At 31.9% G+C, this 13,133-nt stretch overlaps 1 protein-coding gene across 2 annotated transcripts; it reads right to left on the reverse strand.

Annotated features, from left to right (window-relative positions):
• LOC106070681 (COP9 signalosome complex subunit 4-like) lies at positions 1-13,133 on the reverse strand. 2 transcript variants are annotated; one of them, XM_013230636.2, is made up of 11 exons: positions 13,027-13,133; positions 8,364-8,443; positions 7,672-7,823; positions 6,902-7,005; positions 6,067-6,220; positions 4,231-4,381; positions 3,886-3,970; positions 3,051-3,136; positions 2,727-2,842; positions 1,850-1,934; positions 1-874 (listed from the first exon to the last, which is right to left on the reverse strand). In XM_013230636.2, the coding sequence occupies exons 1-11, from the start codon at positions 13,107-13,109 to the stop codon at positions 744-746; spliced, it is 1,227 nt and encodes a 408-aa protein (XP_013086090.1). In that variant the 5' UTR covers positions 13,110-13,133; the 3' UTR covers positions 1-743. The 2 variants fall into 2 exon arrangements, with proteins under 2 accessions (XP_013086090.1, XP_013086091.1); XM_013230637.2 differs by lacking the exon at positions 13,027-13,133 and adding an exon at positions 9,410-9,487.

Below are 13,133 nucleotides of genomic sequence, written 5' to 3' on the forward strand. Positions count from 1 at the left end.
TTGTAAGAGTGTAGAACAAACATATTTTATTGAACTAGGTCATTTTTTTTTCTAGAAAAATATTGAGTTTTTTTTTCATTTTAATATTTTGGTTGTAAAAAAAAAACGTTAATTTTAAATCCTTGAAAATGATTTTTGGTTCAATTCTGTACGCACTGGCCTTTATATTTCCAAAAAGACCTTCCAACAGCAGCAAAAAAAAGGTGCTAATAATCACTGTTTTTTTTTATGTATGGGCCAGAGGTAGCAGAAGGCTGTCATTATTTTGTACTGTAGCCATAGACATCACCTGCCTAAATGGTTCTAAGAGGAACTTCTAAGGGAAGTTACTGCTTTTCTTTTGTGTGATACCGAAAACAATGAAATTGAATAATAATATAACTAATTAACACCAACACAAATATATGTGGTGTTTAATACAAACTACATACAGTATGAACACTTAACATTTTTTTTCTTCAAAATCCTATTTGAACAAAATGATTATTTCATCCTTTAACAGACAAAAGTTTTTGTTTTTAGTCTGAATCACTTCTGGTTCTGTACTTGGAACCATTAAAAAAATATCTTGGTGACATAATCCATATAAATAAACAGGCCAAACATGCATGACGCTGTCAGCAAGTACATTCCTCTGAGTCATACAGGTTAGTTCTGCATCAGGACTGTCTGCAGCAAAAGCAAAGAATTCAAGAACCTAATCAATGCAAATATTCTTAGGAACACAACGCCAGAAAAGGTATCTAATCTGAAAATGTCTCCATGGCCTTGGCAAACCACTCTGGTTCCGCAGTGGATATTTTCTCTATGATGTTGTTAACTTGAAAACATAAGCTCTGAATCTGTCTATCCCAAGTTGGTAATGTTTCCCTGGCTGCAACAGAGATAAAAAAATGACAATTTAAACAACAAAGGAAAAGATTTCTGAAAATGAAATGGTTTTAATAAAAGGTATGCCTGTATTGAAATGCACTAAAAGTATTTTAAAAATGTTTTCATGATTTGCTTTCTAATACTTCACATTTATTCAGTGATATATATTCAAGTCTAAGGTAATTTTCAAAATTCAATTAAATTAAATATTGTTTGCAGCTTCAATACAAGGATGAGATACTGTACAAAGTTTCTTATTTTTAAAGTTCTGATGATCAAATATAGCGCCATAGAGCAAGAAAGTCCTCCCCCACCCCATATTATGTCCCAAGTTATCAAGATATAAGCACATTGCCCTTTAGGTGCCTTTGAAATAAATGAAGAGTTTGCTTTTATTTCAATTTTTGTCCTAATGTCTAGCATTGTCATGTACTTAATTACACACAGCACTATTTTCCTGAACTTGAGATTATTTTGCATACAAGTTATTTAGATACCGGTATTTTTAAAAATGTTTATCATATTCCAACTAACTGACTAACTTTTCACTTAGTTTTATTGTATGGTCCATCACCTAGTCATCCTTGAGGGTCTCACAGTATTACACAATTATGACTTCCATCGGAAGAAGGCAAAGTAACAAATATTATAACGATGATAATTTATTAGTTATTATAATACTCTAACTTAGATCAGCTACTTCTTCATAAAAGTTTTTTTTTGAGATTTTTAAATGTTCTTCTTATAATAGACTATGTTTACATTATTGGTTTGATATAAGATTAATGAATTTTATTTTTCCATTTCTTATACAAAAAAAACAAACTTGTGTAAAAAAAATTTGATCAAATTTGTAGTACAAAATTCAACCAATAGCATACAACACTAATACAAACGTATTCTGTACATACTTAAACTCTTAGCTGAGTAAATGTGTAAGATGAGCACTAATTAAAAATAAAAATCTTTTTTCAACCTTCAAAATGTACAGTGGAATCTATTTGATCAACATAACCATTCATTCGTCCTTCAGTGATCATTTGGGATGCAATTTTTTCAGCCTGAAATTGAAAACAAAAGGATCAGAAAGAACACATTTAAAATCTGAATTAAAAAAAAAAAAAAAGCTTGGATAAGGAAAGGGGCTAGTTCTAATTACTTTTAGTTTTATATATTTCAATCATCATCATCTTTCCTTTGCATTCCACATGGAACGTAGGGCCTCAGAAAAAACATGCCACTCTCCACGGTTTCTTGCTAGTTTTTTCATGGCTTACCAGCTCTTTCTTGTCCTTTCGGCTTCATCTAGTACACTGCATTTCCACGTTCTTTTTGGTCCTCCTCTACGTCTTGTGTCCTGGGGGTTCTATTCTTAGACCTGTCTAGCTCTGTTGTTAGTATCTTTTCTAAGGGTGTGACCAATCCATCTCCACTTCCTCTCTAAGATCTGCACCTCTATTTTTCTGCCCACTCATCTCCCACAGTTTTTCTTGTTTTCTATTTTGTCGTACCAGTGTATTTTTAAGATATTTCTCAGGTATCTGTTAATGAGGGTCTGTATTTTTTGTTGTTGTTGCTTCAGTTGTTCTCTAAGTTTCAGAACCAAACAGACTTGACACGAGTTAAAGATTCTTATTTTAGTCTTGTTTAAGATGTGGAGAGATTTCCAGGCTTATCAGAACTAACATAAATAAAATTTAACTCTAATCAAAACCAAAACTAAATAAAAAAAAAATTATTTCCACTAATTGAATACAAGTATAATTTGAGAAGGACTTGCAATAAAAGTTAACCATTTATTAAGAGTTGTCATTTCCTCTTTGAAATACACTGTTTTAAATAAATGTTAATACCTTTGCAGGTGGAATCTCTAACAGTGAGCCAAGCTCTTCAAAGGAAATGTTATTGTAGAGTTTACTAGCAGACAAAAGATTATGTTCCGTCACAGCTCGATTTAATATTGTAGAGCCTGAAATGTTTCAAGTAAACAATTTAAACTACATAACAAATCTAATCTACCTGATTTCGTAAACAGCAGATCAATGAAATGAATCATCAAAATGAGTACATTTTTTCTGCGAGTACATCAATGAAGAACATACCATGATAAAATTAATTTTGGATATAGTACAATGCCATATATAACTATCCTAAATTTAGAAGAAAGATCAGCTTACCATCAGGTGTAATAGCTTTCTGGTGGGGTTGTAACAAGGCAGAGAAATCCACTAGATCTGTACTTCTTATTATTCTGTCTAAATACCTGTATGCGGACAAGGAAACTTTAAATTGCTTTTATATAAATAGATTTACTCTATTTAGTATTTTAAATAGTATTGCAGGGTGTAGCATTTCATTAGTTCTATTGAGAAAATATAATTCTTTAAAAAGTATTTCAATTACAGTTGATATTAATTAGAATTAATGACTAATTTGTGATATTTGGTGTTAGGTATCCAATATCAATTTATTATGAGTGCCTGGTATTTCTTAACTAAAATGTTACTGAGTTAAAATATATCTACATGTACTTGATGTACCAGCAATTGAAAAATGTCTACTCACACTCACAAGTAAACTCAGCTCTCTATCCAGAAGAAATGAAGAAATTAATTGTAGATAAAATAAATGAGAAATGGACGAGCTCCCATCCAAATCACAAGAAAGATGATGCTTACTATAAGCTATCCCGACAAGACCAACGTCTAATCTTTCGACTCAGGACCGGACACAACAGAATGCGACAACACATGTTCCGGAAGCTCAAAATTGGAACCAGTGAAATCTGCCCATGTGGAGTATCACCAGAAAATGCCGACCACGTCCTCCAAAACTGCTCTCTCTACCAAGAGGCCCGTATAAGACATTGGCCCCAAATCACCCCAATAGAAAGAAAACTATATGGAGAGCTCCCTGATTTGGAAACCACTGCGCAGTTCATCTCATGTATTGGTCTAGTCATATGAACACTCCAACATAACAATGAGAACAATGAAGAAGAAGTCTACTCACATTTTTTCTAGAATACTATATGCAGGAAGCTGTTGGCATCTTTCATCTTTAAAAAGTGTGGCTAACATTCGTGATCGTTGCTGGCCTACAAGAAACAGAAAAGTTAAGATGATCTAATTAGGGTTAGATATATAGGTGCAGATACCAATATAATTATTTAGTTCCTTTCTCACTAATGACTAATAAGCTTAAGCAAAAGTTCTGATTAGAATATTTACTTTGAACTACTGTAGGAAATGAGTTGCCTACAATGTCTTTAGAGCAGAGTATTACAGGTAGTTAAAGTGATCACAGCTCTTCAACAAATGTTTTATTGAACTCATGGACAATTTATATTTGTTTTACCTGCTGATGCTAAAACGGTGCAAATGAGAGCATTTTTTAAAGCTGTCATTCTTTCTTCTTCTGACACAATACTCTTGAAAGATAGCTCATTATAGCGTTGTGCTGCTTCAATAAATTTGCGTCTAAAATTCAAAACTCTAGCATAGCAAGCCTGGAAATAAAATTGTAGAATAATTTATGTTACTTTTAAGTACTCTTTTTAACATAAAAATGTAAAAAAACTATTTATATTTTTCTAACACATTGTCACAGGTTGTTCTAGAATATGCCGTCATAGGTTTATTATTGATTGATGTTGAATATATAACACAGTGTTATTCTTGCTTTGATTGTGCCTCAGCTTCTATTGTAGTTGAAGGTGCTAAGTAGTGCTAATTCATCTAAGGTGCTGCGAGGTGCTAATATATTAGACCTTTCTTGAAGATGTCAGCTGATTAGATGAACTTCTGTGACTTGCCGGGGATTCTATATGGTGTATCTATTTAACTATAGACTATTAGGTTCAATGAAGAAAATCCTCTCAATTCAAATACAGAAACTTTTAATTTAAAACTTGGGAACACGATATGTACAGCATTTTACAAAATAAACTATCTAAATGAAACATCCAAAAGATCACTACTGTATTCTAAATGAAAAATGCGACTACACTTTCTGAATATAACCAGGTGACTTGAGGAATTAATTAATTATCTATCGCTCCTTTGTTCGACACATAGCGTCTCCCCTCCTACTTCCTGTCCTGCTTCCAAACAAATTAAAGTCTATTATTATGTGACAACGCTTCTCTTGACTTGATTGACGCATGTCGCTATGTCATAGGTATTCCCAGGCTTGACATGAACTTTGAACTAAGTTATTATTATTAAATAAAATGTTTGACGAATGATATGTAACACACATCTAGTTGTACTAGAAAAGCTATAAATAGAACTGATGTGTAAATCTCATGTTAGCTTTTAACCATTGGTACCAGAAGAGATATAATAAGTAGGCCAGTAGGGTTAATATTAATGTCATAAAACAATCCATATAGCCAATTATAACGAAAAAAAATAATTTGGAACAAAATAAACCAAGGGGTAAAAACAAAGTGTTGAATGTCCATGGGCATAAGCAAAATTCTGCCAATTATCTAAAGTTTAATCATAAAACTGATGATCTGATGATTTAATCATAAAACATGATAACATGTTACATATATCTTAAATAGTCAAGGAATTGTAGATTCAATTCTCTTTCATTAAATGAAGTTTTTTTTTTTTAACCAAGTGAATAAATGCACTTCTCAGAGACTGAAAAGATTATTACTTGACAGAAGTTCAATTCACCCGTTTCTGTAAACAGTGTTTGATTGTCACCACAACAAACAACCACCTTTGCCCAAACAAGGTCAAGTATTTTTAGGGATGTGGACCTATGGACTTAATCTGAGGCCATTTAGTATAGATGGCCTCAACACTGATTTGAGACATCACAACCTGTGGGCAGTGGAGACCAATAGCTTCGTACAGACTTGTGACATGGCAACAAGCTATTGGTCTAAAGTGCCTACAGGTTGCAACATTGCAAGTCAGTGTTCAGGCCTTCTATGGCAATTGATCTCACTTAATCCAGGCTTCCAAATGCGAGCACAAATCTTGGATGATTGTGTAAAGGGCTAAAACAACTTGAGTCCCTGTGATCAGCAGATGTTTGCTTACTTTTATACCAGTACTAACCAAGCTAATGCTTGTATAAAAAAAAAAAAATAACAGTATACATAATAGATGCATTAACATGGCAAAACTAATGTGTGACACAAATCTTGATTATCAAAGAAAACAAATTTCAAACCTTGTACAAAATTTGAAGCTCTTCATTTTTGGACTCAGCCTGCAACATTGAAGCTCTGTTTATGTAAGCATCAGCTTGGTTAGCATCTTCATCTTCCAGAAACAGTCTGGCTATTTTTAAATATGTCTCTAGTTTGTAGTCTGGACTGTACTGCCTAGAATGGAACAAACAAAAGGGCCATTTAAATCAGCAGAAAATATCCATGGGAGATAAAGTGCTTCTTTAGTTATAAGAAACTAATCTTTTTTTTAATTTCTTATATAATAATGACATTAATTTTTTAAAGTTTTAACAGGTGAAAGTAAGTAATTTATACAAAAATATGCCATCCATAAAAATAAAATTCATACAAGAAGCTAATGGAAAAATGACAGACACAAAACGTTACATATTTCTTAGTCCTGTTTCTAGTGAAATACCAACTAAAACTTTTTCCCTACCTCCAGTAGAATACAAAATGTCAGATCATACTTTTGTCACATATCTGAAGTATAATACCAACTCTTAACTTCTGTCCTGTCTCCAGTGGAATACCAACTCTTAACTTCTGTCCTGTCTCCAGTGAAATACCAACTCTTAAATTCTGTCCTGTCTCCAGTGGAATACCAACTCTTAACTTCTGTCCTGTCTCCAGTGGAATACCAACTCTTAACTTCTGTCCTGTCTCCAGTGGAATACCAACTCTTAACTTCTGTCCTGTCTCCAGTGGAATACCAACTCTTAACTTCTGTCCTGTCTCCAGTGGAATACCAACTCTTAACTTCTGTCCTGTCTCCAGTGGAATACCAACTCTTAAATTCTGTCCTGTCTCCAGTGGATTACCAACTAAACTTACTTCTGTCCTGTCTCTAGAGGAATACCAACTAAAACATTTGCAGCCTCTCTCCAGCTTTCCTCTCTTTCATAAATACTTGCCAGATGTTGTCTTATTGCAGCGACCTGCATGAAAACACCATTATGAATTACAAAATATACAACAGACAAAAATATAACTCAGATGACTGCACAATATTTGGACAGACAAAAATATAACACTCAGATGACTGCACAATATTTTGACAGCCAAAAATATAGCACTCAGATGACTGCACAATATTTAGATAGCCAAAAATATAGCAATCAGATGACTGCACAATATTTTGACAGATAAAATATAATACTCAGCAAACTCAAGGTCACAAAGACAAGTTCTTGTTGAACTGGTAATGCTTGTCACGCAACTAAGACTAAACAATTTAATCAAGTTATTTAGTCAAACTGACTGAAGATAAATGTGTAGTAGCAGGGGCAGAAGTGACAACTTTAGCTAAGAATAAATCGACAAAAAAAAAACATTCTTCTGAACCAGGGTTTGTGCTAACTGGCTTTTGGTCATTAGCCATGGGCTTTTTTGCAAGCTCCAACCCTTTCAATACAATGTTAAAATGCACTGTTACATAATAAAAAGGTGGGGAAAAAAAGGTACAATGTTGAATTCAAAATTATTTTTTAATGTTCTATATTGTATAATCAATAAATGTTTCATAAAAAAAAAATTCTTCCAAATATGTGAAAAAAAAAATTGGGTCACAAGATATCTTAAAAAAATTCAAAGTTACACTTCACCTGTTCCTCAAATGAAATGACACGAGCCTGTATCTTCTCAAGAATGTAATGAGATATCTCTTTGGCCACTGCATCTGGCATGCGAGCCAACTGGGCAGTAAAGTCAGTAAGTATTTGTCTTGAAATAACAAGACTCACACCTTCACTCACCACTGGAAAAGAAATATTAAGTCAGTTTGAACAAGCTCCAAAATGTTCTCAAATGTTCAGTACAAATGTCAATGGCTTTTTTTTTTTGTTTAAGTTTAGAGATCACAAGACTGCAGAAATAAACTAAACAACATTAGGCTAAGAAATATTTCTGATGAATAGTTTTGTTGAATCATCTTGTAATGGGTTGAGGGGTGACCAAGCGATGAAGCAATTTGGTTTACAAACCAAAAGGTCATGAGTTTGAATCTCTAAGGACTGGGATTTTCCTTCAAGATTTTTTAGGACTTCTGAGTCCATCCAATACTAATATAGGCCTGACAGAGAGTTACCACAGCTGATCATGACAGCCATAGAAACAGAAGACCCTTACATTGTCTCCTAAATGTCTGAAATAGTAGCTTAACTTTCTAAATTTTAATAGAAAAATATAATTCAAATCTTCCAACACCCCCTTCCCATCCAAAAAATAATTCCTATGCTTCAGTGATATGGTCACGAGGTTACAAAAAACAACAACACATTCATAGCATTTAACTTACAAGTTTCAATGAATGCTTGAAGAGATGGGACAAGTTCACTGCCTGCTGTCTTTATGATACTTTCAAGTATAGCTTTATACCTAAAATATAGGCAAAGAGAAAGAAATTACAAACATTATATATGTATTTAAATTTAAGAGTTTTTATTTTTTATTTTAACATCAGATGTAAAATTCTAGGAAAAAGTTTGGGTGGACTGGGTGTCACAGACTTTATGATGATCATCATCAATTTTATTCCTTCCCTTAAGAAGATTAGGATATAAACCCTTTTGTTCTATAATATTACCAAAGTGCTACAGAGAGGTGTTTTTTTTCTTTTACAAGAAACCATGATGCTAAGTCAATATTATGTGACCATGGTCCTGAGCTAAATACATACTAAGTCAGTGAGAATGCAAACATACGCCTCCTTCTGATGCCCCTCTGAGTCAAGTCAATGGCTTTCAGAGTCTTATAAATCAAAGTTGCTGATGTTTACAAGTTTGAACTGAATTCCATTTCATTGCTAAAGAAGGCATCAAAGGTCTTCAGCGCAGCAGCGTCCTATACTTTTTATTCAAAAAATTGTTTTGTTTTTCTAAATATAAAAGCATTTGAAAAATGGTGGTGATAGTTAACTAAAGAAGAGATATTTTTACAAATATTTGTATTGTTTTCCAAGAAAAAAGCAAGTGCTGATATAAACATGGTAATTGATTTGATAATATAGAATAGATTAAACCAAATGCATAAAAAATATTTCATTTTACTGCTCAAAAAGCTAAACAAATTTTGTGACCAATATAAAACAAATTTTAAAAGCATAATAAACACTGTATATATCATAAGGTACAAAACATTAATGATGTCAATATAACTATTGACAAGTATTACCCAATCATTAAGTCCAAAGAGATTAAGATAAATGAGGTCAATTGTGCCAGACAAAGGCAATCATCAAACTTTATTTAAAAAACTTTACACATTTAAACTATACATGTTTAAACCACATCCATGCAATTAAAAAGAAAATGTATCCAGGTCAAATGAAAGAAAGAAGGCTACCTCAGAATGGTTATTTGCTGCAAAACACACAGGCAAGCAATACTTAAAGTCAACAGCATGTTATTAATATTAAATCTTCATATTAGATCCTGTTTATAAATCTTCAATTTTAAATAGTGGAGGCCAAAATCTGACCATAGCTGATAAAATCAAAACAACTGACCAAGCAATTTTATATGAAGTACAGTGAGTAGTCCCCAATGACTACTGATTGGCTAAATTTGTTTTTATTGACATATGACATTTGAATTTTTTTGTCTGTAAACTCACTCAGTTACCAGCAAGCAGTAAGAAATCAAAACTCAAGTAGTAGTAGTCAGTGTAGACCAAACTGTTTTAAAAGGGGTCTTCATTCAATAATATGAATAAAAAACACTTCTAGAATCTAGAGTCAAATATCTAAATAGAGCTACTTTGATCAAAGCAAAAAAAAAAGTATTTTCAGCCAGTACTACTATGACACAATTGCTCATTGAAGTTGTTAGTTCTTACTAGAGTAGTCACTACAACTACAGGTGGGGAATTCCCAGAGTATATAGTATTTATGTCTAATATCAGAGTAGATTAAAATCTTCAGGAACAAGGAAATAAACACTTTACTAAATAAACTAGTTCTTGCAAAGATTCACTCTGTTTCAATTTAATAAGTAAGATAATTGGTCACTGTTACAGTATCTCTATTTCAATAACTCTCTAGAAACTACATTGATTTCTCTCCAAGTCTATTTGTCCCTGGGTTCAGCTGTAATTACATAAAACACTTAACAACTCAATCAAAACACAGAAACTTATATACTTCATGGCACATATCACACGCTGATATCTCCTTTTCTAAAACTGACACACTTCTAGTCATTCGCACATACATTCCAAGTGACATATATATCTGTAAAAATAGACTATAACACACATGTGTATACAGACATTCATCAATGACAGTCACAAATTTTAGTGAATCAAGAGGACTTCACTAAAAGATGTTATCAATTATGCATCTTTAAGTAGTTGCCTATCTGCTCAGTTTTTAATAAGGTTGACACATAGATTTGATACATTAATTAAATTGACACTCGTAAAAACAAAACATGCAGTCATTTGATCTTCAATCAATTAAAAACAAGCCAACACTGGAATAATCGGGACATATAATATAATAGCATTTAAACTTTAATTTAAAGATATTATATCCACATTCCAGATCAGATTGAGCACAAAATGGACCTCATTCACCAATCGTAAACAAAAAAATTTAGTCAGGTGATAATTTTGATTATAAAACAACGGAAAAAACTGTCACGTGATAGCCATTGTGTATTAAAAATTAGATCGTAATTTATAGAGAAGAGATCGAGAATCACGTGGCTATATGTTTGTTTACGATTGGTGAATGAGGTCCATTGTTATGATTGTACAAGTAAAAAAACTAAGAAAATGTAATTTTATTATGATATTCAAAACACCATAGTTTTAAACCTAGATCTAGACTCTATCAATGTATCAACACATCAATATCAGACCTAGATCTAGAATGTATTCTAGAAATAGAATTCAGATTTTGTGTATAATTACAGATCTATAATTCTATAGTCATAGTGTCTATAGAATACTATAGACTACTATAGTAACATACTATAAAAAGTATAGTATACTATCAAACTATCAGTATGGTCAGTTAGTATCATGAGTATGGAAAAATCATAAAATGGAATTTAATTAAATAATAATATTTAGATCTAGAATCTAGATATTCTAGTAAATAATACGGGTAATACTAGGACTAGACTAGATCTAGTACTACTACTAGTAATCTAGTAGTACTACAGTAAAGTAGTAGTTAGTAGATGACTAGAAGTAGATCTATAGAATAATAATAATAATTATAGTAGATTCTTATATTAGGCACACCGTATTCGGGAACTAGGTCAAATTTTTATTTTATTTTTTTATTTGGAGATGGTTTAATTTACAAAAAAACTGAAAGCAGATTCTTATTCTGCAACTAAAGGACTATAAAAATAGCTGTGTTTCTTTGTTTCTTTGAATTACCACTCATAGTCAAGATTTTATTTTAAAATAAATTGGGTCACTTCATGCTCCTATAATAAACGCAGTTTTTGTGCTTTCTCCTTTAGCGCACATTGAGCACTGTTAAGAAACACCACTATGTTATTGCTAATAAATTATATCTGTGTTAATTTAAAATTATTTAGATTGTATTAAAAGAAGTAGATTCACTTCTGCAATATGTATTTATAGTATTGCCTCTCTCTCCCTGTCGCACTCTCTCTCTCTCTTTCTATATATATAACATCATTTATAATTTATTTATTTATATATGTGTAGAAACAGACAGAAATAAATCTATATAAATTATAGATCTATAAATTAATTATCATAATTTAATAAACATGACATTTTCAACTAGGCTACATTTAGGCCTATTCTCTGTCTCTTTCTTTTAATTCCCATCCAAGGACCCTCTTCTTTTCATAATTTGGATGTTCATTTTGTTACACCTTAACATCCCCTCCCTCCCATAGATGCTTTTCTTTGTCTTTTCATGACTCTCTTCCCCTTCCCTCCACTGCCTGTATGACACTACACATTTAGTGTATACCTCTCCTCACCACCAGCCCTCGCCTGGCATGATCACCTGCAGTGGGCATGGTCTCTGGCTTCAAATTAGCAGCCCGCACTTTTTCTTTCATTCATAAATTATATATTCTAGATATCTCGATCTAGGTCACGTTTATTCATTGAAAAAATCATAGATTTATTAATCCCAATAATATTTTTTATTACGATTTTGCCTTGTGCACTATAGGCTAGTATAGGAGAATGTGTTAAATTCATTATTATCGTTGAAACACCTCCTTTTTTATTTTATTTAACAGCTAACAGTATGAATGTGATTGGAATGTCTTTCTAAAGATGTTTGGAAGCTTATTTTGATATATCCACCAGCCTACGATCAAACAGGCTAATAATATAACCTTCATCCCTTATATGAATATGGGTATGAATTGCCGGGGGAGGTTAAAACAATAGCTTCACATACTTGGTTACAGAGAATCTAAAAAACTGCCATCTGCTTTGGAAAAACGGAACAAAAATACAGGAACTTATCTAAAATTGGACACGCACTGTCCCGAAACGTCGTTTTTAGCTCCTCCAAACATAAAAACAAATTAATTATAAACAAAAAAAGCGACGTGTTTCTAAAAGGAGAATTCGATGAGCTGTGCCTTATATTAATTATATATTATTATAAGAAGCTACCATATATAATATACTAATATTAAATATAAAATAATTAAAATAATATCTAGATTCTAGATGTAGATCTAATATTTATTTTTTTTATATTCTATAATTATAAATATATTTAATATTTATTATAATAATAATAATAATATTATAATTTAAATAATTATAATTTATTTATAACTATAATACTAATACTAGTAATACTAATACTATTTTAATTTTAAAGTTAAACTATTTCAGTCCTTCGACTCCTTGTGACAACTAGTCTAACAAAAAAGAAATCATATCGATATCTCAATTGTATTTGCAAATCTGGAACTAGATCTAAGTACTAAAATATAAATACAAACTTTTCTGTGACATCTTTATGGGATCCACTTGAATGTGATAAACTTATTAATTGATTGAGTTGCTGCTTTACGGCGGTAGCCATCTTAGTGCATTGATAAACGTCCAA

Source organism: Biomphalaria glabrata, chromosome 2 (assembly GCF_947242115.1).
Source record: "Biomphalaria glabrata chromosome 2, xgBioGlab47.1, whole genome shotgun sequence".
NCBI lineage: Eukaryota > Metazoa > Mollusca > Gastropoda > Planorbidae > Biomphalaria > Biomphalaria glabrata.

Excerpts from the sequence above, each read along its gene's own strand:
- LOC106070681 (XM_013230636.2), bottom strand. The coding sequence starts at position 13,109 with ATGGCTACCGCCGTAAAGCAGCAACTCAATCAATTAATAAGTTTATCA. Across the intron at positions 7,006-7,671 it reads TCATTTCATTTGAGGAACAG|GTCGCTGCAATAAGACAACA; the intron begins GTGAAGTGTAAC and ends GTTTTCATGCAG. Across the intron at positions 3,971-4,230 it reads CACCGTTTTAGCATCAGCAG|GCCAGCAACGATCACGAATG; the intron begins GTAAAACAAATA and ends TGTTTCTTGTAG.